Source organism: Nycticebus coucang, chromosome 14 (assembly GCF_027406575.1).
Source record: "Nycticebus coucang isolate mNycCou1 chromosome 14, mNycCou1.pri, whole genome shotgun sequence".
NCBI lineage: Eukaryota > Metazoa > Chordata > Mammalia > Primates > Lorisidae > Nycticebus > Nycticebus coucang.
In genome coordinates, this window is record NC_069793.1 from 12,078,703 (window position 1) to 12,106,460 (window position 27,758).

A 27,758-nucleotide genomic window follows, 5' to 3' on the forward strand; every position below is an offset into this window, starting at 1 on the left:
CCCGCCTAAGGAGCGGCGTCTCCCCGGGGGCGTGGAGAGCAACCCGCGGGGCCGGACGCGCGCACGCGCGGGAGGGGGCTCGCGGGCCCTCCCGCGGGTGTGCTACCGGGAAGCCGCTAGTGTGCGTGCCTGTGGCACGCTGCTGTGGTAACTCAGACGTGCGTAGTTGCGGACGAGTACCGTGGGCCGGAGCCAGCGTCCGGACGTTGGAGGGGTGTCACATCCGGCGGGAGGGGGCGGGCCTCGCGGATCCCGGAAGTGCGGGCGCAGCTGTGGTTTAATCCACTGTGGCAGCGGCGGCGGCGGCGGCCCTGGCAGGTGAGCTGGGCCTGGGGAGGGTCCCAGCTCTACCGCAGGCGAGCTGGGCGCTGGACGAGGGGTAGGGGCGGCGCTGGCAGTGGCTCCTGGTGCGTCCCCGCCCGCCCTAGCGTGGCAGAGGCCGGTGATTGGGCACAAGGGGCGCGTGCCCCTTGTGGTGGGAGGGAAGAGTGGGTGCGAGGTGCCGCCCCGCCTCCGCCCCCCTAGCAGGTCGCACCTCTAGCCCCACCCAGATCCTCACCAGCAGGCTCCACGCTTCACTCCTCTGCAGCCCCTTGTCCTTCGGGAGCGTCTACTAGTGACATTAAAGCTAGTTTGCCCATTGTACAGATGGGGTCCTCAAGTCCGCATCATAGGGCACACTGAAGATCAGTGGCAGAATGAAGTTGGAGGCTTGTGCCCTTTTCCCAGGGCAGTGAGAGAGTGGGGCTTTCAGCCTTGCCTCTGTTCTTGTCTTTTATTCTGGACAAAGACTTGGACATTCCAGCTTCACTCAACAATCTTATTCCTGGACCCTAAGAAATAAGGGAAGTGCAGTGGGGGATATATTACTTACACCCAGTACATGCCTGGTTCCCCATTTCATCCTCCCAGCTCCCACTTTGTGAATAGCGAGTGAGTTATCTATCTAATGCTATGTTGTGTTATTGGGAGAGTTGTCTCTACATCTCAAAGGTTTCAGCATCTGGGCTAAGGCAGTGCTTTCTCAACTATATCTTGTCTGGACTCACTCACCCTGAGAATGTCCATCTTCAGCCCAGAAACTTTTCACAGACTTGATTTCCCTTCATTTCAAAAGTATGTCAGTTCTGTTGCTTCCTAGGCCCTCTCCCACACCCTTTCTTGGTTCCATGCCTCTTATCCAGGAGTTCATTTCCTGGTGGTGCAACCAAGGTGCTGCCACCTGACTTTCAGTTTGTGATGCAGCCCTAGAGTTGGAGGTTGGGATGGTAGAGGGACCTGGGAAAGAAAAATTCTTTACTTTGGCTGTTGTTCAAAGCTTCAACTCTGCAAAGACCTGAACTCTCTAGTTCTGGGTAGGACTGAGGACTGTTGAGGTGAAATAGTGGATTCTGGAGTCTTTGTTCTTGGTAGTCAGAATGCCCAGAAAGCCTTTTCCTAGATTATCTTAGAAATCTGGCTCTGTGCCTAATTTCCATTGATTAAGTAGAAATTTTCATTGTAGACTTCATCTGGGAAGTTAAGCTATTTTGCAGATAGCAATAGCTCTTATTTCTTGCTTGGCTACCATTTGCTGGGCACTGTTCTAGGGGTTCTCTGAACATACTGAATTTTGTCCAGGTAGGTGGTGATCATTTTACAGATAAAATAAGTGAGTTGTAGAAATATTACATAACTTGGCTTGTGCCACACAGCCAGTAAGTGGCTGAGTTGTGTTTTTTAGCCCATCAGTCTCATTTCAAAGCTAACGCACATACTCTGTGATACAGCCTCTCAGATTCCTTAGTTTCCCATATTTGCTGAACCTTAAGAATCATCTGTGATGTATTTTAAAAATGACCCTGCCTCTGGAGATTCTGTGATATTGTTTGGAGGGGGCTCAGAAATCTGTTTTTAACGACTGTACTGGGTATAGGGCAAATTAAGGAAGTACTGCCTTGACAGCTTTAGATTTCCTGGGCCAGTGGATAGCTTGGAAGTGAGATTACTACTCAGGGATTCTTATTTTCTTATTGCTTTGAAATTTGCTAATCCATAAAAGGACATTGAAACAACTAGCCATGTGAATCATTTCTGGACACTGTTGGCCAATAATAGTAGGATTTTTCCAGGCTGACATAATCAGGTCACTGTAGACCTTTTTTTAATACAATTAAATATCTGTTGTGTGGAAGTTCTGTTAGAAGTTAGGCGCCAGCCCCATATACTGGACGTGGTGGGTTCAAACCTGCCCCAGCCAAAAACTGCAAAAGAAAAAAAAAGAAGTTTCCTTGCAGGATGTAGAGTTTACTGAAGGTTTTGATTTTTCCTTGATGGTTGCCCCATGACAGAGAGGTCTCTGTAAGGGCAGTAGTAGTCTCTGAGGATATCCTAGCTTTAAAAAAGGTATGGTTAGTTAGCAGTGCCTCCTCTGCTTTATTCTCTCTTCTTTATCTGCCTTCACTGGTTTATGTGAAAGACTGAGCAAATATCAAACAGGTTTGTCTTGATTTAGCTGGGGGTGGCAAGGGCCCTTGGGGTTTAGGATGGGTTGGATGGAGAGGAGAGAAGGTCTCCACCATAAACTTCAAATAACTCAGGCCAGGTATCTGTAAATACTTTTAGTCCCTTCTCAAGCAGGATTACAAACAGTCAGAGGGACAAAGTTAACATTGTAGTATTTATTCCCCTGTCCGGTAAACAGAGGATTGATTTCTATTTTAGTTTCTTTGTAAACAGCAGGCATACTTTGTATGATCTGAATTGTTTAAAATGTACTGAGACTTGTTTTATGGTTCTTATCTTGTACGTATTGTGTGAACACTTGAGAATGGTGTATTATGCTATTGTTTGGTCAAATGTTTTGTAAATTTCAATTCAGTCCAGATTGTAGTGATGTTCAACTCTTCTTTCTATTCCTTAATGATTTGCTTTCTATTGTTCTTTTAGTTATTGAGAGGGATAGTGAAACTTGTGGCTATAATTTCATGGTTTTTTTTTTTTATAATTTCATGTTTGTCCATTTCTCTTAGTATTTTTTTCAGAAACATTTATAAGTGTTATATTCCCTTGATGAATTGAGCTCCCTTATCATTAGATGACTCTTTTAGTCCCTGAAAATATTCTTTGCTCTGAAATCTGTTTTTTATGATATTAATACTATGTGTAAGACTCTGTCTTTACAAAAAAAAAAATACTATGTATAACTAACGCAGCTTTTAAAAAATTAGAGTTCACAACTGATATCCAGAATATATAAAGACTTCCTACAACTCAACAACAAAAAAACAACCTAATTAAAATATGGTTGAAGGACTTGAAAAGGTATTTTTCCAAAGAAGATGTACAGATGGCCAATAAGCACGTGAGAAGATGCTCAGCATCACTAGTTAGTATGGAAATGCTAATCACTATGACAGTGAGATGCCACTCACACCCATTAGGATGGCTGTTATCAAAAAAGCAGAAAATAGTAAGCGTTGACAAAGACTGTGTATTTTTGGTGGGAATGTAAAATGATGCAGCTAGTGGAAAATACTATGGCAATTGCTCAAAATATTAAAAGTAAAAGTTGACAAAGACTGTGTATTTTTGGTGGGAATGTAAAATGATGCAGCTAGTGGAAAATACTATGGCAATTGCTCAAAATATTAAAAGTAAAAGTTGACAAAGACTGTGTATTTTTGGTGGGAATGTAAAATGATGCAGCTAGTGGAAAATACTATGGCAATTGCTCAAAATATTAAAAGTAAAAGTTGACAAAGACTGTGTATTTTTGGTGGGAATGTAAAATGATGCAGCTAGTGGAAAATACTATGGCAATTGCTCAAAATATTAAAAGTAAAATTGCCATATGATTTATCAGTTCTACTTCTTGTTATATATCCAAAAGAAGTGAAAGCAGGGGCTCAAACAGACATTTGGGCATCCACATACATAGCAGCATTATTTACAATAGCCAGAAAGGGAAAGCCACCCAAGCATCCGTTGACAGATGAATGGAAAAAATGTGGTTCATATATTAGATAGAATATTATTCTGTCTTAAAAAGGAAGGAAAATTTGTTATGTGTCATGGCATGGATGACTCTTGAAGACATAATGCTAAGAGAAAAAAGCCAGCTGCAAAAAAGTGAATGATTCCTCTTATATGGAATATACTAGAGTAGCCTAGTTCCTAGGGGCAAAGTATGATAGTGGCTCCTAGGGGAAGGGGAGAATGGGGAATTAGTGTTTAATGGGTACAGAGTTTCAGTTTGTGGTAATGGAAAAATTCTGGAGGTGGATGTTGATATTTGTTGTACTACAAAGTAAATGTACTTAATGTCAAAAAACGGTAAATTTCAAAATGGTAAATTTTATTATGTATATTTTACTACATTAAAAAAATCAAGATTTAAAAGTTATAGTATAGGCCAGGCATGGTGGCTCACACCTATAATCCTAGCTCTTTGGGAGGCTGAGGTGGGTGGATTGCCTGAGCTCATAAGTTCAAGACCAGCCTGAGTCAGAGCGAGACCTTGTAGTATATATTTTAAAATTTTTTTACTTTATTTTTGAAACAACTTTTCAATTTGTCCTCTGGGCTAAAGTGCAGTGATATCATCATGGCTTACAACAGCCTCAAACTCCTAGGCTCAGGTGATCCTCCTGTCTCAAGCCTCCTGAATAGCTGGACTTGGCACTGTCTGCCACACCCAACTAATTTTTCTGTTTTTTGTAGAGGTGGGGGGTCTCACTCTTGCTCAGGCTGGTCTTGAACTCCTGGCCTAAAGTGATCTCCCTGTCTCAACCTCCCAGAGTGCTAGGATTACAAACACAGCCATAATTTTTTTACTTTTAAATGATTTGTGTCTTTATATTTAAAGTGGGTTGTTTGTAGGCAGCATATATGTGGGCATTACTTTTTAAAATTCAACCTTACAATCTCTGCCTTTTAACTGGGATATTTAGACTGTTGATATTTAATGTGATTATTCATATGGTTGAGTTTACACCTACTGTCTTGCTGTTTGTTTCCAATCTGTCCTGTGTTCCTTGTTCCCTTTTCCTTTTTTTCTGAACTTCTTTGGAGTTGAATAATTTTTATGATTCCATTGTGTTTTCTTTGTTGGCTTATATTAGTGGTTGCCTTAAGCTATGTAGTATACATTTTTAATTTATCAAGTCTATCTTCATGTAATATTATACTATTTTAGTATGGTACAATACTATAGTATAACACTCATTTCATCTCTCTATGTGTTGTAAATCTCACAATATGTTGTTATTTTTACTTAGTTATGTTGTAAGGAGATGAAAACGAATAAAAAAGTTCTTTTATTTATTTGTGTGTTTTATTCCTCCATGTAGGTCCAGATTTCTGTGTTATTCATGTTCCTTCTGACTTGGCTTCCTTTAACATTTCTTGAAGTGCGGGTCTGTCGATATGAATTCCTTCAGCTTTTGGGTGTTTGAAAAAGAAGTATTTATTTTGGCTTTGGTTTTGAAAGGTATTTTCCTTAGGTATAGAATTGTAGGTTGACTATTTTTCTTCTAGTATGTTAAATATGTTCCAATGTCTTCTGCTTGCATTATTTCATATGAACAGTCTGCTATTTTTTTTTTTGTTCTGTTTATAGAGTGTCTTTTCCCTTTTATTTGCTTTGCTTTTGTCACTGTGTTTAATCAGTTTAATTATGATGTAGTTTTCTTTACTTTAGTTTTCTTCATATATCTTGTCTTAGGGTTAATTGAGTTTTGGATCTGTGAATTTATAGCTTTCATCAACTTTGGAATTTTCAGCTGGTAATTCTTCAGATATTTTTTCTATTACTCTTTCTTTCTCTTCTCTTTTTGGGAATTTTTGTATGTAAGAGTATTTGAAGTTGTTCCATAGCTCTCTGGTAATTCATTTTTCCCACCATTTTTTTTTCCTTTCTGTGGTTTGTTTGGGATAGCTTCTATTGCTCTGTCTTCAAATTCACTTGTCTTTTCTTCTGCAGTGTCTAATCTGCTGATCTTCCCATGCAGTATACGTTTAATCTCAGATATTGTAGTTTTCATCTCCACAAGTTTGATTTGGGTCTTTTTTATATCTTCTTATATCTCTACTTAACATGCTCAATTTTTCTTTTAGTTTTTGAATATGTGATAATATGGTTATAGGAACTGTTTTAATGTCCTTCCTTGCTAATTCTATTATCTGTATAATTTCTGGATCTGTTCCTATTGATTGTTTTTCTTATTATGGGTCATATTTTCTTGCTTTTTTTGTATGTCTGGTTGGATGTCATACATTGTGAATTATACACATACCTTGTTGGGTGCTGGATATTTTTGTATCTCTATAAATATTCTTGACATTGTTTGGGGGCAGTTAAGTTACTTAGAAACAGTTTGATCCTTTAAAGACTGCTCTTTATTAGCTGGGATCAGAACAGCCTTTAGACCAGGCCTAATGTTTCTTTACTGCTAAGGCAATATCTTCCTTAATACTCTACTGATGTCCTATGAATTATGAGGTTTTTCTGCTGTGGAAGATGAGATCACAGGATTGTTTGTTTCTAGTCCTGATGGTGCTGATCAGTACTAACTGAGAACTAGAGGCCCTCTGCAGGTTTCTACTTTTTTGTGTGTTGCTCCCTCCTCTGTGGTACTCTGGTGTATGAGCTTTGGCTGCCTTGGCTTCTCTGGATTCCAAGCCCCTCTCCTCAACTCACTGTGCCATGGCTTAGAGACTCTCTAGGCAATAAGTTGGGTCAACTTGTTTTTTTTTCCCCTTCAAGGATTACTCTTTTGTGTTGTCTGATGCCCAGTGTTAGAAAACTATTATTTTATTTATTTAGTCTGGCTTTGCCTGGCTTTTTAGTTGTTTAAGGCAGGAGAGTAAATGTGATGCCTGTTTCTCCATGCTGGGCAAAAATGGAAGTCCAGTGAGCACTTGTTGGTTGGCTTGTGTGTACCCAGCACCCTCCTTGGTGCTGGGAGGCAGAAATGAATGAGACATGGGCTGTGCCCTTGGGCAGCTCATATTCTTGTTACAGAAATGTGCTGATTCCTAGATAATAAATTCTGTGTGGTATTTACAGAGACCAGGGACTGGTGGGGTAAATTCTTTGAGAGGAGGGAGCAAGGAAAGCTTCACAGAGTTAATGACATTTGAGGGATGAGCAGGCACTTTCTAGATGGAGGAGGTAAGGGAAGGCGTATTCCACATATTGCACGTGGCGGAATAGCAAGAGCAAAGGCTGGGCGATGTATGCTGTGACCTCCTTGAAGTGCAGGATCCCTGTCTTACTGATCTTTACGGATCAGTATTTGTATATGTTTTGTTCTGAGAGTAACAGGTAGAACTGGAGTTGGGATGGGGTAAGCAGCTCTTGGAGAAAGGGAGTTTGTGGGTCAGCCGATAAAGGACTTTGTATACCAAGCCAAGGAGCACAAGACACCTATATTCTGAGGCGTTGTGGAAGGTTTTAAAGTGTAACCGTGTAAACTCTGATTGGGCTCTCTAGAGGCTACAGGGTGTGCAGAAGAGAGCTGGAGAGGGCCGCACATGTTAGAACCAGGCAGGCAGCTGCTTGTGAGACTGGCTCAGGGTGTACATTCTGCACAAGGATGAAAATGAGTCCAGAGCTCAATGCAGCTGTGTTACAGCATTGCCACCTTTAACCTGTTTGATAATGGCTTCATGGATTCCTGCCTGTGTCCAGAGTCGATATGAGGAGGCTCTGGCTAGGTGCCTCTCTTTCTTTTTTTGGCTATGCTATTACCTCAACACACCTGTCTGCTTGTTTATGCTCCTGCTGGACCCACAAGTTCATGAGGTCAACCTTACCCCTGGCAGGGGCAGGGTCTGCAGCTATCCCACCTTATGTCAGCCTAGGATGGCCAAACATCAATGAGGACAGTGTCGTCATCTTGGGCTTTGAACAGACCCACCATGAGTGACCTGTACACACTTCTAGAGGTTTGTCCTGCTAGTACCTTTGCCTTGACCTTCATCTTGATCCTTCATTAATGAAACTGCTTGCTCAGCTTGCTCTGTGCAGATGAGAAGTGTGGGGTGGGGAAAGAATGACAGCTACAGATTGAAATCCTTTCTGAGCCATCTGAAGAGTCGGGACAGAGGAGAAACAAATGGAAGCTATTTAGGATGTTTTTCTTCTCAAGTCAGAGCAATAAGCCCAAGAAGAGAGAGGCTGCCAAATGGGTGGGCTTTACTGTCCGGAAGTTTCAAGAACAGGCTACTTGATAAACAAATCACTTGTTTGTTGGCCACTGTATTGATTGCTGCTGAATGCTATCCATCTGATAACATCTAGCCATTGGTGTTCATGTTGCTCTGTTGCCATCTCTGGAGGAATCTTAAGTTCTGTCTCCTCAGAGTCTTCATCAGAAGTGCTTGAGTTGCAGAGGTAAGAATGGGCTGATGGATAAAAGCCACTACCATTTATCAATCCTTGCCTGAGAGCCAGACATTAGACTCTATAGGTACTATCTCAATTCCTCCTCCCTGAAGCCCTGTCTTATAGAAGAAACTGAGGCATAGAGAGGTTAAATGACCCACTCAAGCTCCCCAGCCAGTGACTGAGAGCGCAGGTCTTCTACCTTTGAGATTCTTCCAGACATAGCCTTTAAATCCCCTGGTCTCCCCTGCCGAGCCAGTGGAGGCCCCGAGGAGGCACTGCTCCTGGTGCTGCTGGGGGCTCCTGGTCCTGTGCACCTGTTTGAGGAACTTGGACTTTGGCCTTTAGGTAAAGGAGAGTAGTTCTGCTTTAGTATTGGGCTAGGTTTTGAACATAAGTCTTAGTCTTTAGGAGTCTAGTTGAAAGATGCCAGTAATAACAACTATTTATTAAGTTAGTTCCCGGAGCTGGACACTGTGCCATGGATGTAGACTTAATTGAGAGGCGGCCTCATGTGGAAGGGAAGTGGGCCCTGAAGACAGTTGCCTCCCCAGAAATTAGGCCCTGACATTTCCTTGTGAGACTGGGCAGGTGCAAAGCTTCCTTTTGGTCTGGTTTTCTCCTCTGTAAGATGAGGGAAGCCCAGGTATGTACAGCGGCATAGGCCCCTGTGAGGATCACACATGTTGCCGTGAGCAGAGCACCTGGGACAGTGCTCCACTCCAGCGGGGTCCTGAACATTGGCCTTGGTGAGTGCCCTCCTTCCCTTTTACTGAGGCTTGGAGGGCACCCTCGTGGGAGGTGGTAAAGCCTCCCCCCTCTGCTCTGGCCTGCCTAGAAGACAAAGCCGCACAGCTAACACAGAGTGGAGGAGGGGTGGCCAGGGCTGGGACCACAGAGGTGCCAATTTAGGGCAGTGATTTGCAGTCTTCTGAGAAGGTTCCTTGAGGTCATGGAAACAACCATGAGGGGAGGCCTTTCCCTGCCCAGAGCATGTCCTTTGTAATCTCTTCTGTGTAGTGGAGTTTGGAGTAATATTTTGTTTGGAAAAAAAACAAATTTTCTTCTCCTTAAGAAAATAGCAGAAGCAGGCCAAGCCGAGAAAGTGGTCAAAGAGGATGGGGGCGTTGATCCACTGCGCCCCCCCCCCCCAGCAGGACAGGTGGGAGATAAGGGGCAGGTGGGGGACAGATGACAGCCTCAAGGAAGGCAGGGGGAGCTGGAAATGCTGTGATAGGAAAGATTGATCCCTAGGTGCCTGGTGGGATGAGCGTGAGCAGAGACTCCAGGGTAGGAAGACCAGTTTGGAACTTGTTACAGTCAGGGATGGGTGCGCTTGGGAAACTTTGGAACACTGGCTAGATAAAACTTGGTGATTATATATCAGAGGTGAGGGAGATCCACATGTCCCAGCTGGAGGAAGTGAGGCCTGGGAGCTGCGGTCACCTGATGGAAGCCGAGTTTGGGAGGAATGTCTGGTCTGGGGAGAGAAAAACCTGATGACTGGAGATACGGGCATTTAGAGTCTGGATTCTGGAAAGCAGGGGAAAGGTGGAGGTTCATCAGATTTAGCAGGAGTCAGCTAAGGAAAACAAGAAGGCAGGGACCCTGGGGGAGAGTCTCTGCCAACACAGCACCCAGCCAGCTGGGAGGTTTAGCCCATGGGATAGAGAAGCCAATTTCCTGAAGTCTTCTGCCCCTCCCTAGTGCCCCCTATATTCACTACAGTGAACGGACTCATTGCTGGGTCATCTCACTTAGGGGCCTTGTCTCTGGTAAAGGGGGCTCAGGTGGAGTTTTTTAGTAGATCTGAGGAGCAATAGGTTGTTATGTAAATATTTATGAATAGATGACAATTTCCTTTGTAAAGCCTTATGAGACATTGTACAGTTCCCCCCGTAGGTATATATAAATGTGCTTATATTTGAAGATTTTGTTCAGATTGGTTTGGAGCCTGTTTCAGAAAGCCACATCCTTTGCTTCCGTCTGTGATTAGCTCTCAGGACCCTCTGGCACCGGACCTGTGTACCTGGCAAAGTTGGCAGGCAGCCTTTTATAACAATACGCAGTGAGGGCATGTGAATTAATAGTACCTGCTAAGGGCCAAAGCTGCTGCTGGGTGGTTTTCTAGCACCTCTAAAGATTTTCTTGTTTAATTCTTGTTAAATCCTTATAACCCCATGATATTGTTAGTATTAGCTTCATTTTATAAATGAGACATTGAATGAGAAAGGCTGAATAATTTGTCCAAGGTTATATACCAAGTGGGGATTTAGATCTAAGAGGCCTTGGCTCTGAAACCCCTTCAGCAAGTCTTAACTATTTAGCCCTGGTGTGTGGGGAGGGATTTCAAACCCCCACCCCTGCAATTCCTTAGAAAGAATGAAAACCATAAATGCTTCTTTCTCTGGTTTATATTCCAACTTTTCCAATTAGGGAGAAGGTCGCTTCGGTGGTGCTTTGGCTTAGGTGAGAAGAGCATGATGATTTGATTTGTTTTTATTACCCCCTGTGGGAAGTTAGGAAACTAAGCAGTCTGGCACTTAGGTGCACGGCTGGAATCATTCTGGGAAAAGAAAACTAGATCAGGTCAAAAAATATTTCCTCACTAAGAAGTAGGATTAAGAAGGTTTCTAAGGTAACAGCAGGTGTTTTCGACATGAGGGGTGGGATAGGGCCAGTTCCCTATAACACATGCAGATTGCACTTTGCAGGTTGCTATGGTAACAACTTCTTCTGATGCCATAGTGGGCTGTGGGGAATTTATAAGAAACCAAGGGATTTACAACTCTCCTTGCAGTGTGGTTTCAGGCTTGAAGTCACTGGCAAGTAAGTGTTGGCTGGCACTTGTGCTTTAGCTCCCAGTGCTGGGAGCTGGCAGAGGCTGGAACCTGCCCTACCCAATCACAGGCTCCTGTTATGATTCAGTAATAGCTGTCATTTTGCTGGACTCAGTATTGTACTCCAGGGGTTTCAGGAGTCACCCCTGATCATCTGATTACCCTCACGAGGTAGAAAAAGTCATATGTGTTTGTGCTCAGGAATTTGCAAAGCCCTTTTGGGGCTTTTGGTTTACTGAACCACACAGCAGCCCCTAAGGTGGGATTATCATCACAGTGCCCCATTTTCTAGGTAAGGAAACTGAGGTTAAAGGACTTAATCAGGGCCACACACTTAAAGAGCTGTAGCGCCAAATAACAAACCTATGGCCTCTGCCCCCAAATTCTGTGCTTTTATGCTCTGTATCCTGTGGGAGAGAGCTGGCATCAACTGCTTATGCCAGTCTGGGGCTGAGGGGTACTGCAAGCCATCTGTGTGGCTGGCATGCCATGTCTGACCCCCAGAGGCCTGGCTGCTTAGAAAATGCTGCATTTTGCATTCTAGCTTTATTTTTCTTTAAAAGGTTATTCTTGCAAAGCATCTCTGATCAGTGGAAACTGTTTTTGAGCTGAACAATCAGAGCAAAGATCCTCATTGAGCAAGAACCATCAATAAATTGTTTTTTTTTCTGGACAAAAGCATGTTTGGAAGGCTTCCCTGAGTTTAAACTTCCCAGTATCCTCCTCCTCCCCTGACTTCTGGGAAGTTCCACAGCCTCCCCTGCTGGGGACATGGTACTACCTTTGGCCTAAATCACTTTGGCCTGTGCTGTGTTCTGCTAGGTCCTGTTCCACGTGCTCAAGGCCTGTGGGGTTGATTTAGTCAAGATACAATGTAATGTAAAGAAGTCAGGACCAGAGGACGAAAGCAGCATGTACTGGATGGTCAAGGCTTTACTGTTCCCAAGAGGAAGGGCCTGGCTGCACCCAGAAATGCTGCTTCCTTGGTTCTGATTATGAAGCCCCAGCGTTTTTAGACAGTGCACCCACCCTGCCCCCACTCATTGTTTTGACAGAAGAGGACCTCAGGACACCTCTGAGGTGTCTTTGTCACCTCTCCGCTCTGCCTCCCAGCCCCTTTTCTGTGATCTGTCACTCCTGCTCAGTCTTGAGAGAGTTCTATGTTTATTTCAGGTTAAAAACCAATTGCAGCCCATGATTTTGATGGCCACTCAGAGTTTTTTACAACTTTGAATTGGCTGTTGGAATTTAAAATTTGGAGAGGTTTGGCAAGACCAGGCCTGCCTCTTCCCTGCAGGAGGGCCCAGGGCTGCTTTCTGGCTGGACACGCTCTTTACCTGGCATGTGGCCTCTGACTCACAGACCTGGCCCTTGTAGGGGACTGGGGTTTTGACTTCTGGTGGAAGTGAAAACTGCAGAGGAGATGCAACTTTAAAAACATTAAAAAAAAATGGGGAAAAAAAAAAGCAAGCCTTTTTCCTTCTCAGGGGTTGTTAATGAGGCAATAGAGACACATTTTCTCTTCCTGGTGTAAGAAACACAGACTAGTATCCCCACCTTCTTCCCAGTCTGATCACCTTTGAGTTGATGGTATCACCCCAAGAAGAAGTGTTGTTCCATTGTACCTGTGAGCCTGTGTAGCTGCCTGCCTGCCTGCCAGCCCTCCCATCCTCCCAGGCCCTCAGATCTGTAGTGGCTCCCGCATGGGCTCCGGTGCTCCTGGTCTGGTCTGGCTCCAGCAGCCCCTCGAGCCAGGCCTTCTGGAACCTGAGAGCTGCCCACCCTCACTCCTTACTCCACTGTTAGACCCCTCCATTAGGCCCCTCTCACCTGTATTCACAATAATTTGTTGTGAGGTGTTTTTTTTTGCTTTCTCAAACCAAACTGAAGTACTTGAGAGTTAGGATCATTTTTTTGTGTCAAGGCTGTTGGCTCAACAGCTCTGGCTCATAGAACCCTCTGCCTGCCTTTATCCTTCCTCCCACCATGTGGGGCCTTGCACTGCTCTTGGCACATACTGATTGCTCAATATGTGTTTATTTAGTAGAGGAATGGAGAAATGGAGGGAAGCATGAATGAGTGTCCCCGTGTCTTTTTTTTTTTTTTTGAGATAGTCTTGCTCTGTCACCCAGACTAGAGTGTCATGGCCTCAGCTTAACTCACAGTAACCCCAGACTCCTGGGCTGAAGCAATCCTCCTGCCTCAGCCTCTGAGTAGCTGGGACTACAGGTGCCCACCACAACACCTGGCTAATTTTTCTGGTTTTGGTAGAGACTAGGGTCTTGCTGTTGGCTCAGACTGGTCTCGAACTCCAGACCTTAGTCGATCTACCCGCCTCAGCCTCCCAGAGTGCTGGGGTTACAGGTGTGAGTCACCATGCCTAGCCCCCTCCCCATGTCTTATGGCAGCGGTTTTCAGCCTGTGGGTCACGATCCACAGTAACTGTATTAAAGGGCTGCGGCATTAGGAAGGTTGAGAACCACTGTCTTAAGGGACTCGTCCACTGGCTGGCTGGGAGCCCTCAGTGTGACAAAGATGCGTAAGACATTGTCCTTATCTTCAAGGGGCTTATTTCTTCATGCCATTAACTCTTCTCTCCTCCTCCCTACCCCCAAAGCAAACACCAGATGGCACCAGAGCAGTCCCTGTGTCCTCCTGGGCAGGTTGGCAGTGGGAGGTATCTGGCCTGGGCCCTGGTGCTAAAGGGCCTGGTAATGGAACTTGGCAGACCCTCCAGAAACATAGAGCCCCCCGGACTCTGGGTCCCTGAATAACGTCTCAGGAACCCTAGTTCTCTACTTTGAGATATCCCTGATGGCTGTGGCCGAGATTCACTGGATTGGACTCTTCCCCTGTGTTGGGTGACTGGGATTCAGACGCTGCCAGCACCAGTTGCCTCAGGGGCCTCTGTTTAATCCGTAGCTTTGTGGGCCAGGTGAAAATAGTTTCCTGTTCTCCCTCCTTTTCCAGATTAGGGACCCAGAGGAGTGCTCGCTGCTTCTGGCCTCCGTGGGTAGCTCAGAGGAGCAGGTGATGGCTCTGTGACTTATGAGAGAAGGCACTGGTAACTTCCAAGGGTAGGTGACACAGCGATCAACCTCACAAGATGGTAGTTGCCTGCCCAGCCTGCAATGCTGGGTGAGGGTGGGGGAGCCGCCCATCCTGGAGGCCGGTACAGGGAGGGTCTGGGGTAAGCAGCCTGCTTGGGCAGGCTTGAAATCTCTGGGTCTTAGGCCTTACGTAATATATAGCCAAACTCTGTCTTAGTCACACCCCGTGGTGGGCAGAACAGGTAGGGCAAAGGCATAGGTGGAAGGAAAACACCAGAGAGGGCCGGGACAGGGGCCTCTGGTGGTTTGACCACCAGAAGCATATAGGACCTGGGGCAGTATCCTCCCTCTTTCTTTCTGGGCTTCATTTCATCTCTGAGATGGATAATTAAGCCCTGTGCTCGGTTTACTTACTAGAGTGATTATATAAATTAACAGGAGAGTTTACAGAGGGCTTTGATCTCTGAAGAAAGGAGCCACATGAGGATAAGCATTTGCTTACCCATTTTATAGATGAGGAAAATTGAGTCCCTAAAAAGAGAATGTTTGACCTCCAGCTATTTGGCGAAGTTGGGAGTAGGGTCCTGAGCACACCTCATTCCAGAAGAGTTGGGACATGTGTGTCTTGCACATGCTGACAGTTCTTCTGAAGCAGAGGAGAGGCCAGTGGGCAGAGGCGGGTAAACCTGGGTACGACCACCTGGGTCCTGACTTGACCTCCGGGTAGGACGGGGCTCCTGGCCTGTCAGCCTGTGTTGTAGCAGGCATTGTCTTCATATGAAATCTCCCCTTCTTGTGAGCTGTTGCCCTGAGATTCTGCCTGTTGGTCTTGATAATGTATGTGGCGGGCGATTCTGATGCTACCTCACTTAGTGACACACAGTGTCAAGGGCCTGCAAATCGAGAGCTTAAATCCTGCTGTGAAAGACCCCTGTCTTGTGCACCTCAATGTCAACATCTCATCATGTCCACCCAAAGCCCAGCTGTAGACACCGAAGGGAAGTGGATCTAGAATCCTGGGCAGAGACTTAGCCAGTGGAAACAGCACTGTCAGCGTTTTCATCCTGCCTCTGCCGGGATGGGCAGACAAACCCCTTCTTCTTTGGAGATCTTTGATTTTTCCTCTGCCAGTTGGGGCTAGGTCTGCCTAGATTCCCTTAGAACAATGATTTTAAACCAGTGTGCCACAGAACACTGGTGAACTATGAGAGGATCTCAGGTGAGCTGTGAACAATTTTAAAGCTCATTAATTAAATTATTTTTAAAAGAAGTTCAAAGCACAGTAAGTATATTCTATTTTTACTTTTTTTGATCAATGTAATTTAAGTGTGCAGAAGTTTAACCATAGGTTTAAATGTGCTGTGAGATAAAAAAGGTTGAAAAACACTGCCTTAAGAATTTTAGAGAAAGGGAAAAATAAGAAAATAGGTGCCAAACCAGTTTGATATGGGTAGTTGAGTTGTAATGGAAATTTCATTAAAATTTAAGTTAAGAACCCTGGATATTCTGAAGTTCTGGGTCTGGAGGAGGATTTAGGACTCTGGCTTTAGTCACGGATTCCATGTGGTTCTGATGCTAGTTGAGGCCCTGCCAGTCTTAGTTGGGACACCTTGGGCAAATTACTTTGCCTCCTCTGGGAAGTTGGTGACAGCGGTGCCTGCTGTGTAAGGTGGTCCTGAGGGGCTTGATGATGGCAGTTAATTCTGCAGTGCTTACTGTGTTCTAGGCGCTTTCTCTCAGATGGAGAACTGAGGCACACAAAGGTTAGATAACGCAGTAAGGGGCAGAGCTGGGATTCATACCCAGGCAGCCTCGCTGCAGAATAGTCTCCACACCTGTAGGCCAGTAGCTCTCTTAAGTGTGTTCCAGAGACCCCTTTTAGGCCGTCCATGAGGTTAGGGCGATTTTAATAATAATTCTACGACATTATTTTCCTTTTTAACCACTCTCTCACATGAGCATATTGAGTTTTCAGAGTCTATAGAACCTGTGATCATGTCATTATGGTGGCTACTGGAATGTCTGCTTGCACATTCCTCGTGTTTTTAAAAATGTCTCACTTTTTTTTTTTTTTTTGTAGAGACAGAGTCTCACTGTACCACCCTCGGGTAGAGTGCCGTGGCGTCACACAGCTCACAGCAACCTCTAACTCCTGGGCTTACGCGATTCTCTTGCCTCAGCCTCCCGAGCAGTTGGGACTACAGGCACCCGCCACAACGCCCGGTTATTTTTTGGTTGCAGTTTGGCCGGGGCTGGGTTTGAACCCGCCACCCTCGGCATATGGGGCTGGCGCCCTACTCACTGAGCCACAGGCGCCGCCCACACTTTTAATTTCTAATATGGTAAACACTTTTAATTTCTAATATGGTGAGCTGTAATCTACACACACAAAACCTCTTTGTGGTCCTCAGTACTGTTGGAAGTGAAAAGGGGTCCTGAGACCACAGTTGGTGATCTGTTGTTCAAGGCTACATTGCCTTAAATGCAATACTTGTGCATGTATTACAACCATACCTCCTATGGTGTGGTTGGGAGGAGAGTTGGTGCCCGTCCCAGGGAATCTGGCCTCTGCTCAGGGCCCTCCTTGCTCATGGGAACCTCCCTGTTACCATGAGACAGCGAGCACTGGACCAATGGGATGCTGTGGCCAATAAGCACTGCTGACAGAGCTGTTTGCATGTTGTCAGCCTGCTGCCCACGCTGGGGCTTCCATCCTCTGCCTTGCCACATCTGCGCCCCACCACGACTGTAGGAAAGTGTACGCACTCTGCTCCATGGCAGGGGCAGGCCACTCCCTGGGTGGAGCCACTGTGGCCCTGCAAGTTCTTGGCTGGGCCACTCTGGAGGAAAGTCCTGATGGAATCATGCACCAGTGTTTGTTCCAGGCCAGGCCTCATGCAAAGCTGGCACTTTGACCACATTATCTCACTGAGTCTCATACCAACCCTGTGGTGGTGTTAGACCTACTTAACAGGTAAAGAATTTGAGGCTCAGGGAGGTTCCAGTTGTGTGAGGTCCCACAGCTGGCAGGTGGCAGGGCCTAAACTCAGACTAGCTCTGTCTGCCTGGAGACCTGAGCCCCTGATGTGTTCTGGTGTCCTCAGAATGTCACTCCTGCTTGTGGCAGACTCCTTTGGGATGTGATGTGGTGACGTGGTGTGATGGCAGTGTGTCTCCTAGAGTTTGCTCTATTCCAAGTTATTTGCAGTCTGATTCCCTGGCTCCAGCTTTTAGACCAAGGGTTTTTGGAACAGGAGGGCGAGGTGTGGACAGAGTGCAGGTTTAAATTTTAGCTTTGCCATTTGCTGGCTGTGACGTCCCTGACCTTTCTGGTCTCCCATTTGCACATGGCACAGTTGCTGCTCCCTGGCCTCCTGAGAGAGACAGTGCAGGGAAGATGCGTGTTGCAGGTGCTCAGAAGCCAGTGGCCTCCATTGTGGCATGACTGGCACAGAGCAAGATCTGGCCCTGGACTTAGCTGTGTCAGTGTCTCCAGGACTGCTCTGGACTTCTGTGCCCTGACCTGACCTACTGATGCAGAGCTGTGTGAATGGGACCGGGCACCTGTGCTGTCAGCAGGCTTTCTCCGGGACCCAGGTGCACACTGAAATTCAGCAATCTCTACACATTCACCCCTCAGGAGATGACAGATAGTGCTCGTGTCCCTATCTGGATAGCTCTTTGTCCGTAGGGGAGCCATATGATTTGTTATCTAACCAGGGTACTTTTGAACATGAAAAAGGGCCCCTGAGGAGCCCACAGGACTTCCTGGCACCTGGGAGTCACTGTTTATCCTTTCATCTTTCAGATGGCCCTAGGAGGTGCCATGTCCCTCCTGCTACAGATGGGGATACTGAGACCTACAGAAAGTTCCTTCTGTCTACACTTCTGTAACCCTGGTTCTCGATTCATCTTGGATGACTCATCAGTGTGGGGTCACCCTCGCTGGTGCCATAGGGTGTGGAGGACCCTTGATTTCTGTTGGAATCTTTTGAAAACTAACATAACCTTTGTAATAAGAAAAGCCAGCATTAAAGCTCTGACATACACATCTAGAAAAGATAAAACCCAGATGAAAATGGAGGCTCCTGTCAGCAGAAAGGAAGCAGGTGCTGGGTGTGTTTGTGCCTTCTCTCCTCAGTCCCTGGGCTTCCCTCCTGGGCATGGCTGTGACCTGTCTCTTACACAGATGATCAATGGCCCTCTGGACAGAGGGGCAGGGAGAGGACCCCAACACCAGCTCTCAGTGAAAGCAGATGTCCTATTTGGGTCAATTTCTTTTCCTCCTGATTGCCTGAGAGGCCAGTTGGGTGACTTTTCCCCCCTGCTCTGATGAGGACATGCATGTAACAGTCTGTTTTTGTGGCGTGGAGAGGGCTGCAGTTGCAGGGAATTCTTGAGGGAAGCCTGAGGTTATTGTGTACTAAATATAACAAGTAGTGACACAATTGAGCCTGTGATGTGAAGCCAGCAAAGGCCCTGGGGATAGAGGTTGATGTATTTCTGGTTCAGACAGAAATAGAGGCCTACCAGAAGGCATGGTGGCATCAGTGCTCGCAGGTGGCCTTGGGCCAAATTTAGTCTCCTGGTTCTGCTGCCTGGCTCTCTCCTCCAGCCTTTTCCTGTCTGCTCCTTAGGGAGCTCCATCCAGCACCTGAGAAACTGTGGTCTTGCCTGCCACCTGCTAAGGTTGCTTTCACATGTCCTTTTGTTCATGGTGTGAGTTGCAGGAGCAATTCTGTGGTCTCGCTGGGGAGAGGGGCAGGCAGAGACTTATGAATGTGCCCACTGGGGCCATTGCCCCTCCTTAAGCCTCCCCATGGAGCAGTGTCATTACAGGAAGCCCCAGTTTGTTTTTGAGAGTAAGGTGTGTGGACTGGGGGGTCCCTTCCCCCTGAACTGCCCCCCACTCACTTGGGTGGTGCTCTGTGTTCGCAGGGAAAGATGGAGAAGCTGAAGGACAAGACCCTGCAGGAGCTGGAGGAGATGCAGAATGACTCCACGGCAATTGACCGGCTGGCCCTGGAGTCCCATGAGGTAGAGGGAGGCCATCATAGGGCCTGACAAAGGCCAGCAGATGGGGCTTTTTAAGAGGCCCTCTGAAATGATGCTGGCTTATTGGGTCCTTTGGCCAAATTCATCTCTTTTTCTGTGGACACCTCCCTGATTTGGACCCACCCAGAGGAGCCCCTGAGGTTTTAGGCCAATCCCTAAGTCCTCTGGGAGTCCTAGGCAGGGGCCTAGGAAGCCTAGGCTAGGGAGCCTGGAGCCCCCAGGGGGACTTGGACTCCCAGTACTCCCCTGGGACCCAGGTGCCCTAGGAGTCTCTACACTGTCTTCCAGCCTGAATCTGGGGACTCAGCTCCTCAAAGCACTCGTATGACTTAAGACTGCCTTTCCCAAGGGCCTTGTGTGAGCCTGTATCTCCAGGTGATTCTAAGAGGCCAGGAGCCATTCTTGGATCTTCTAGTTGATCTTGTTTCTCATCACAACTGGTACCTAGTCCTTCCAACTCCTACTCAGAGTCCTCATGGGAAGCATCACAACACTTGTGTCTGTACAGAGCTGTATGCTTCATAAGGAATTTCCCTGCCCTACCCATCTCCTGTGACCCTGTGACTCCCGTGTGAGATGGGAGAGGTCAGTGACCAGATGTGGCCATGTAGTCAGAAGTCCCCTCGTCACCCCCCCTTGAGTGACTGCAGTCTTCCTACCTCCTATCCCTGAGGTAAGGGAGAGACATGAACACCAGTAATGCCAAACTCATTTGATTAGCATGTGCAGTATATTTTTATCTTCATTGATATACAGGTGTGATATGTCTCTTCCGTGAATTCACAGTATGTTAAAAAGGAAAAACAATTCTCCATCCAGCTTCCCTGTGCCATGCCCCTCCCAGAGCAGCTCCCGGGCTGTAGAGGGTGCCAGGGCTGATGTGTCTTCTGCTCCTGTCCCTGCTTCTGCTCTGCCTGCCACCTGCCCTGTTACCCAAGTGAGGAATCTCTGCTGGGGTTAGAGGTGGCTCCTGGTGGGCAGAGTGTGAGGAGAGGTTCGGGGACTCTGTATGATGTGTCCTGCTGCCCAGGCTTCCCTCCTGTCTCCAGCTGAGCTTGTTCGGTGAGGCTGTGAAGCACAGCCTGTCTTGCTTAAGCTCAAAGGCCACTCAGCTGGTTACGTAGTCTGTCAGCACTGTCAGGCATTGCATGTACCTGGCACAGGTGCTGGGCAGAGTGCAGGTCTTGTGCCATGAGCACATTGTCATGGGAAGCCCAAGGCCTGCTTCCAAAGTGCACAGAGCAGAGCAGGCTGATTCCTGGTGGGGCGTGGGCTCACTGGATATGTTAGCAGAAGCCACTGCTTAGGAGGAAGGCAGTTTGACGTGCAGCCATGCCTGCCTAGTCGATTTGAATTCTCTAAGGGGAAAAATACTCACATGGATCTGACAGGAATGCAGCAGGGCAAGCTACCCAGACTTCCAAAAAACCTCTGAGTAGCTGGAGACAGATTTTTTTTTGTTGTTGATACAGTAAATATTTATGGGGTATGTGTGATGTTTTTTTATATGTGTAGAATTCTTACTGATCAAGTTAGGGTATTTGGGGCATTCCTTACCTGGATCAGTGGTCCCAAGCCTTTTTGGCACCAGTTTCATGGAAGACAATTTTGCACAGCTGGCTGGTTAGAGGTGGGGTCAAGAGATGGTTTAGGATGACTCAAGCACATTACATTTATTGTGCACTTTATTTTTTGTCACCCTGGGTAGAATGGCATGGTGTTATAGCTCACAGCAACCTCAAACTCTTGAGCTCAAGTGATCCTCTTGCTTCAGCCTCCTGAGTAACTGGGATTACAGGTACTCTCCACAATGCCCGGCTATTTTTAGCAACAGGGTCTTGCATTTGCTTAAGCTGGTCTCAAACTCCTGAGCTCAGGCAATCCACCCGCCTTGGCCTCCCAGAGTGCTAAGATTACAAACATGAACCACTGTGCCCAGCCCAATTTCTATTATTATGACATTGTAATATATAATGAAATAATTCTATAGCTCACCATAATGCACCATCAGTGGGAGCCCTGAGCTTGCTTTTTTGCAACTAGATGGTCTCATCTGGGGGCTGTACGAGATACTGACAGGTGAAGCTTCCCTTGCTTATCTGCTACTCACCTCCTGCAGTTTGGGTCCTAATGGGCCATTGACTGGTACTGTGTGGTCCAGGACTGCAGACCTGAGTCTTTATCATCTCTTTGTGTTGGGAACATTTCAAGTCCTTTACTCTAGCTCCTTTGAAATAAACATACATTGTTGCTGACTGTGGTGACCCTAGTTTTTGTCACACATTGGAACTTACTCCTTCTGTCTGTGTTCATTAACCCATCTTACAGAGAAAGATTTGGGGAGGGAGCAGAGAGGGAGCAGAAATGGGATGGGCAGGATTTAGGGGACGAGTCTACGTTGTAGATTTATTGGTTCAGACCCAGGGCAAAGGCAGCAGACACCGATGAGGGCTCTGTGGGGGGTGTTTGAGCAGGAGGGCTTCAGGCCTTCTACTCTGTGTCAGCCAGGCAGAACAGCAAAGTTCCTATGGCAAATAACAATTGGATTGAACTCACAATCTCTGTGTCTCTAAGTCAGCATGCTTGTCCAGTAGCTGGAGAGGTGTTTGGGGCAGGAAAACAGACAGCGCACATGTTGTGGCAGCAGGTCAGGACTCAGAAGCATGGGATCTAGCTGGACAGACCCTGTTGTGCCCGAGTGGCCTTGTCTGTGGAGGGGCTGGGCACGGAGCTGTGGCACCCTCTTGCCAGTCTGGAGCATGGAGAGTAGGCTGTGGGCCTGACCTGGATGCAGGATCACAGGCTCTGCAGCTGGAATCAGAAGGGTAGGCTTCCCTGGAAGCTCCCTCTTCCTGTGCCTGGTGGGGGATAAGCCGGCCTGGTTTGTCTGTCATATGCTGACCGTGGCAGAAAAGCTACATGGTGTAGGGCCAGTGGCTCTGAGTTGGTCTTGCTGAGCTGTGCCCTGCACCCCACGGTGGGTGGTAAGTCTTTTCTTCTGATGTCACGTGGTGCTGTCAGTGTAGTATCAGCAGTATCTCAGTGTCACGGGTCAAACTCTTTAGTCCTCCTCTCAGTAAAGAGGACTCCTTGGCAAATGTGTAGGGCATCAGGTCACAGGAGGGCTGGACAAGGTTCTGTGGCTTCTGCGGTACCAAAGAGTCTAGGGCAAAGTGCTGCTTGGCTTGGGGAGGTGTTTTCAGTGAGTGCATCCAGGGGTGTGTCCAAGGTGGTCCCTCTGTTGGCTCATTGTATAGCTTCTTTGTGGGACACATATGTGGCCCAGGAGGTAGGGATGAGTCTCTCCTGAGTCAGTGTCATGGTCTTGTCCAGGGCCCTGGCTCTCTCACCTCTTGGAATAAGTTTATTTGGGGGCTTCACTGCATATCCAGCCTGTGGGTCTGGCCTGGGCCACCACTTTACCATACCAGGTCTCTAGGTCACTTGACCCTGTAGCTTGGGGATAAGTGATCTGGAGTTCTGGTCCCTTCCATCCTAAAAAGCTCTGACTTTTTTTTTTGAGAATAAGTTTTGCTCTGTCACCCTGGGTAGAGCACTATGGCATCATAGCTCAGAAATCTCAAACTCATGGGCTCAGGCAATCCTCTTGCCTCAGCCTCCTAAGTTGCTGGGACTATAGGAGCCTGCCACATGCCTAGCTAGTTTTTTTATTTTTAGTAGAGATGGGATCTTGTTATTGCTCAGGCTGGTCTTGAACCCCTGAGCTCAAGTGATCAGGTGTTGGCCTCCTTGGCCTCCCAAGGTGCTAGGATTACAGATGTGACCCACTATTCCTGGCCAGCTCTGACTTTCTCATATAAAATGGTCCACCTTCTCCCAGGATCTCTGCAAACCCCATGTGGGCCTTAATGGTGTGGCCTTGGGGGAGCTATTGACCTTCAGTGCCAGTTTCCATGTGTAGCCACCTCCTGGACAGTCAGGGGTTAAGTGAGGTGCCTGGGGCAGGCAGAGTGCTTTGCTCAGGGTTGGGACCCAGGTTTGTCTGACTGTAGTTAAAGGCTGAGTATTGTCCTGGCTTCTCCAACATAAGCCGTGAGCGCTGAAGGCCCTGGCCCAGCCCACTGGGAGGTGCATGGTGGTGTGAGTTGTCCTGATGGTCTGTTATCCTGCCCTTTTAGGTTCAGGACTTGCAGCTGGAACGGGAGATGGCACTGGCCACTAACCGGAGCCTGGCCGAGCAGAACCTGGAGTTCCAGGGTCCCCTGGAGATTGGCCGCTCAAAGCTCTCTGACAAATACCAGGAGCTCTGGAAGCTCGTGGAGCGGTGCCAGGAGCAAAAGGCAAAGCTAGGTGGGCAGCGACCCTGGGCGTGTGCTCTCGGAGGCTCCTCAGCTGACTCGGGGGGTCCAGGGCAGATCTCCTCTCCTTCCCAGGAGGGCAGAGGGCCCACAGTTCCTGAGAGTGTGTTCTGGGCCCTGTGCCAAGTGCTTTATATACATTTTTTCCCACAGTAGCTGTAAAAGGGTAGGTACTGTCATTATTCCCATTTTATGGATGAGAAAAATAAGGCCTAGAGAGATTCAAGAACTAGGTTAAGCTTACCCAGCTAGAAATAGGAGGAGTTGGGATTTGGATCCAGAGAGTCTGCATCCTTTGCTGCTGGGCTGCTGCTCCCTCAGCCGGCTCAGCTTTGTGCTCACCAGAGCTGGTCTCATTGGTGTCCCAGGACCTGCCATCTGGGAATGCGGGAGGGGCTGTCCTGGTCACGACAGTGAGGGAGCCTGATGTTCACATGGGTTAAGAGACTTTACCTGTGAGGTAGGACGGGCTCTGGGTCAGATCATTTGGGCTCTGTAGCCTATCCCAGGCTGGCACAGGGGAGGCTGCTCGGCCAAGGTCTGGGCTGGGCTGGGCTCGGTCAGGCTCTTCTCTGCTCAGAAAGGTGATCCAAGGGAACTGGACCAAAAGCACCGGTGGGCCCACCTCACAGTCCCCAGGTGGTAGCTGCGTCTTGATGTGCACAAAGCTGAGTACCTTCCCTGAAATCCTGGCCTTCAACACTAAATCAGGAAGCACTTTTGAAATGTCACCCTTTCTGCCCTCCCTTCCAGAGAAGTTTTCTTCAGCACTACAGCCAGGGACGTTGTTAGACCTCCTGCAAATTGAAGGTATGAAGATTGAAGAAGAGTCTGAGGTGAGATGCTGAGTTGATACCGCTGTGCTGTGGATAGGGTATTGGGCCCTGGAGTAGGAGCCCGTGTGAGGGGCAGCAAATGTCTGCAAAGCATGAGACAGGAGAGCTTTTTAAATGGCAAAAATGAAGGATACCTTGAGTCCCAGGGGAGGCCCTTTTGGATGCGAATGACAGGAACTCAGTCCCACTAGCTGAAGCTGAAATGGGTGACAGTGGGCGAGGCCCCAGGCAGCTTGCAGAGCAGGGGTTTCTGAGGGACTGAAGCCAGGCCTCCCCTCCCTGCTTCCTGCTCCCCCCTGGGGTGTCTTCAGTCTGTGTGGGAAGACTGGCTCTCTCTGCTTCTCTGTGCTCTGGTGAAGGAAATGTCCAGGGCTGCCCAGCCACTGGCTAGTGTCCATCCACGTGTGATGCACACAGAAGCAGTGGCTACTGTGGGCCTGACATGATGCTAGGGGGAAGTGACCAGGACATAGTTCTTGTCCTCAGGGAACTAACATTCTAGTTGGGGAGATGGGCGTGTATAACTGTCAGCAATGGCAAGGGCATGAAGAAAAATCCACAGATGGTGGGGCGGCGTCTGTGGCTTAGTGAGTAGAGCACCGGCCCCATATACCGAGAGTGGCGGGTTTGAACCCGGCCCCGGCCAAACTGCAAGAAAAAAAAAAACAGCTGGGTGTTGTGGCAGGTGCCTGTAGTCCCAGCTACTCAGGAGGCTGAGGCAAAAGAATTGCCTAAGTCCAAGAGCTGGAGGTTGCTATGAGCTGTGACACCACAGCACTCTACCAAGGGCAACACAGTGAGACTCTGTCTCTAAAAAAAAAAAAAAAAAAAAACAGAAAGAAAAATCGACAGATGGGGGCCAGGGGTGGGTAGGGTGTGCCTGATGCAGGCCTAGGGTAGGAACCCTGACCTGGTGGAAAGCAGGAGGTCTCAACCCCAGTAGGCCCTTGTCACCAGACCTTATGTCTTCTAGGCCATGGCTGAGAAGTTCCTGGAGGGTGAGGTGCCCTTGGAAACATTCCTGGAGAACTTTTCCTCTATGAGGATGCTGTCCCACCTGCGCCGGGTTCGTGTGGAAAAGCTCCAGGAGGTGGTGAGGAAGCCCAGAGCTACCCAGGAGCTGGCTGGTGATGCTCCTCCTCCACGCCCGCCACCTCTGCCTTGCCCAACCCCCCAGTCAACGCCTCCTATGGCTGAAGAGCAGCTGCCACAGCCACCACCATCATCAGCCATGCCTCCCTACCCTTTGCCCTACAGCCCAAACCCAAGCATGCCTATGGGTCCCACTGCCCAAGGAGCCCTGCCACCAGCCCCTTTCCCTGTGGTGTCCCAGCCCTCATTCTATAGTGGACCCCTGGGCCCCTCTTACCCAGCAGCCCAGTCAGGACCCAGGGCTGCTGCAGGCTATTCCTGGTCCCCACAGAGGAACATACCACCCCAGCCAGGCTATCCTGTGGCCCCAACTGGTGCCTCTGGCCCTGGGTACCCCTTGGCAGGGGGGAAAGCCCCATACCTCCCGGCAGGAGGAAAACCTCCCTACCCAACGCAGCCCCAGCTCCCTGGCTTCCCCAGACAGCCCCAGCCCTCACTCCCGGCTCAGCCCCCGTATCCTACTGGGCCTGCCCCTCCCTATGGGTTTCCACCACCTCCAGGGCCTGCCTGGCCCCGATATTAGACATGCTCAGGATCCGCGGCCCCTCCCTGCTCCCACCTGTACTACAGCCTTTGGCCCACCTGTTGCAGAGGCTTAAGGGGAAACTAGAAGTGGACTTGTGTTGGCATGTGGAGGCCTTGGAGGGACCCAGCTGAAGGGTGCTGGGCAGTGCGACCAGGTGGGCTGACGCAGACACACAGCACTTGCTGGCCTTCCATTCAGTGGTCGTCCTGGGCGCTCCTCCTTTCCATGACTGGCTGTAGCATTTCTGGTGCTAGCCAGGCTGGCAGCCCAGTACCTCTCCGGTATGCGTGTGAGTGAGTGTATGCACACGTCTGTGAGCATCTGTCCGTCCCTGCACTCAAGACCTTCTGAACCCAGTTATCTCGGTGATGAGGTGGCCCTGGGTTTCTGGCCCTGCTCACCTCCCTACTCTCCCTCGGGATTTGGCATCTTTGACATTGGCACCCCCAGGGGGTGCAGCTCGGTGTGTCTGCCTAGTCTACTCAGGGCTGGTCTGCCCCATGCACCATGGCAAGGATCAGATTGGAAGGAGAGAACAGAGTCAGGAAAAACAATGAGTTTTGAGTTCTCTAAAGCCATAATTTAATTCCAATAGCTGATGTCAGATGAACTTGTCCTGTGTGCTGATTGAACGGCAGCAGCACAGCAGGGAGGAGGCTGGGGGGTGTAAGGGCTGACCCCAGGCCTTGCTTGCGCTGGTTGGAGAACCCTGTCTTAGGTCCTCTGGCTGGAGGAAGGAAGTAGCTGTAGCCTAGGAGATTGAATTGAGGTCACATTGGGGTGATTTAGGAGTAGGGGACCGGGTCACCTCCCCAGCCACCCTTCTCTCCTGGGCCCTACACCTGGGGTTGACTTTTCCTGAGGTCCACCCATCTGTCCACTCCTTTAGTGCCTTGAACCTCATGTTCACAGCAGCCCCCTTCCTCCACCCCCTCCTCCAGTTCCTTTGATGTAATTCTCCCCTGCCCCCAGTACCTCTCCTGAGACAGACATCAAAAGACTCCCTAACAGTAACTTCCCATTGGTGCTCTCTGAAACACCATCACTACATTGGGGGCAGTTTCTTTGCACCTCACGTCTTTAGGATATAAAGGGTGGGGATTGTGACTCTGTGTCACATGCATCCCCAGCACAGCACACTGTGGGGATTTAGCATGTTCAGTAATGAGAGTGACAGCAGTAGACCCAAGGGGGTGTGATAGTAAAGCATTAACTTGGTGGTTCCCGGTATGAACCAGGTCTCAGGGCAGAACCTGGAGCTGCTATCGGTTGAGAAATTGTATGTGCCTTGAAATGTCTACTACCTGAAGCCCCAGCATCTGGTGGGCCTGGGGTTGCTGGGGCCCAGGGAGGAAACGTGACCTCCTGGTGCCTGCCGCTCTCCCCAGCTTGGTGCCATCAGTGGGTGTGGATGATGCTAGAGCAGGGCTGCCAGTTTGTTACCACCCGTACTTACGTCTCCTAAGTTATTTATAAAGAGAAACCTCTAATGGACTGTACTGGTTCGAGTGAACCTGAACTGGATGAACGATCACCTGTATGTTTGTATAATTAATTGCCATAATAAACTTTGATGAATTACGTGTGGTGGTGTGGCCCTGCTGAGTTTGAG

At 48.3% G+C, this 27,758-nt stretch overlaps 1 protein-coding gene across 5 annotated transcripts; it reads left to right on the forward strand.

Annotated features, from left to right (window-relative positions):
* Window positions 1-50: 50 nt before the first annotated feature.
* Window positions 51-27,735, forward strand: VPS37C (VPS37C subunit of ESCRT-I). Of its 5 annotated transcripts, none has more exons than XM_053560186.1 (5): window positions 51-318; window positions 19,197-19,295; window positions 23,453-23,624; window positions 24,386-24,468; window positions 25,442-27,735. In XM_053560186.1, the coding sequence occupies exons 2-5, from the start codon at window positions 19,203-19,205 to the stop codon at window positions 26,141-26,143; spliced, it is 1,050 nt and encodes a 349-aa protein (XP_053416161.1). In that variant the 5' UTR covers window positions 51-318; window positions 19,197-19,202; the 3' UTR covers window positions 26,144-27,735. The 5 variants fall into 5 exon arrangements, with proteins under 5 accessions (XP_053416161.1, XP_053416164.1, XP_053416163.1 ...); XM_053560189.1 differs by lacking the exon at window positions 51-318 and adding an exon at window positions 2,365-2,385; XM_053560188.1 differs by lacking the exon at window positions 51-318 and adding an exon at window positions 8,358-8,377.
* Window positions 27,736-27,758: the final 23 nt, after the last annotated feature.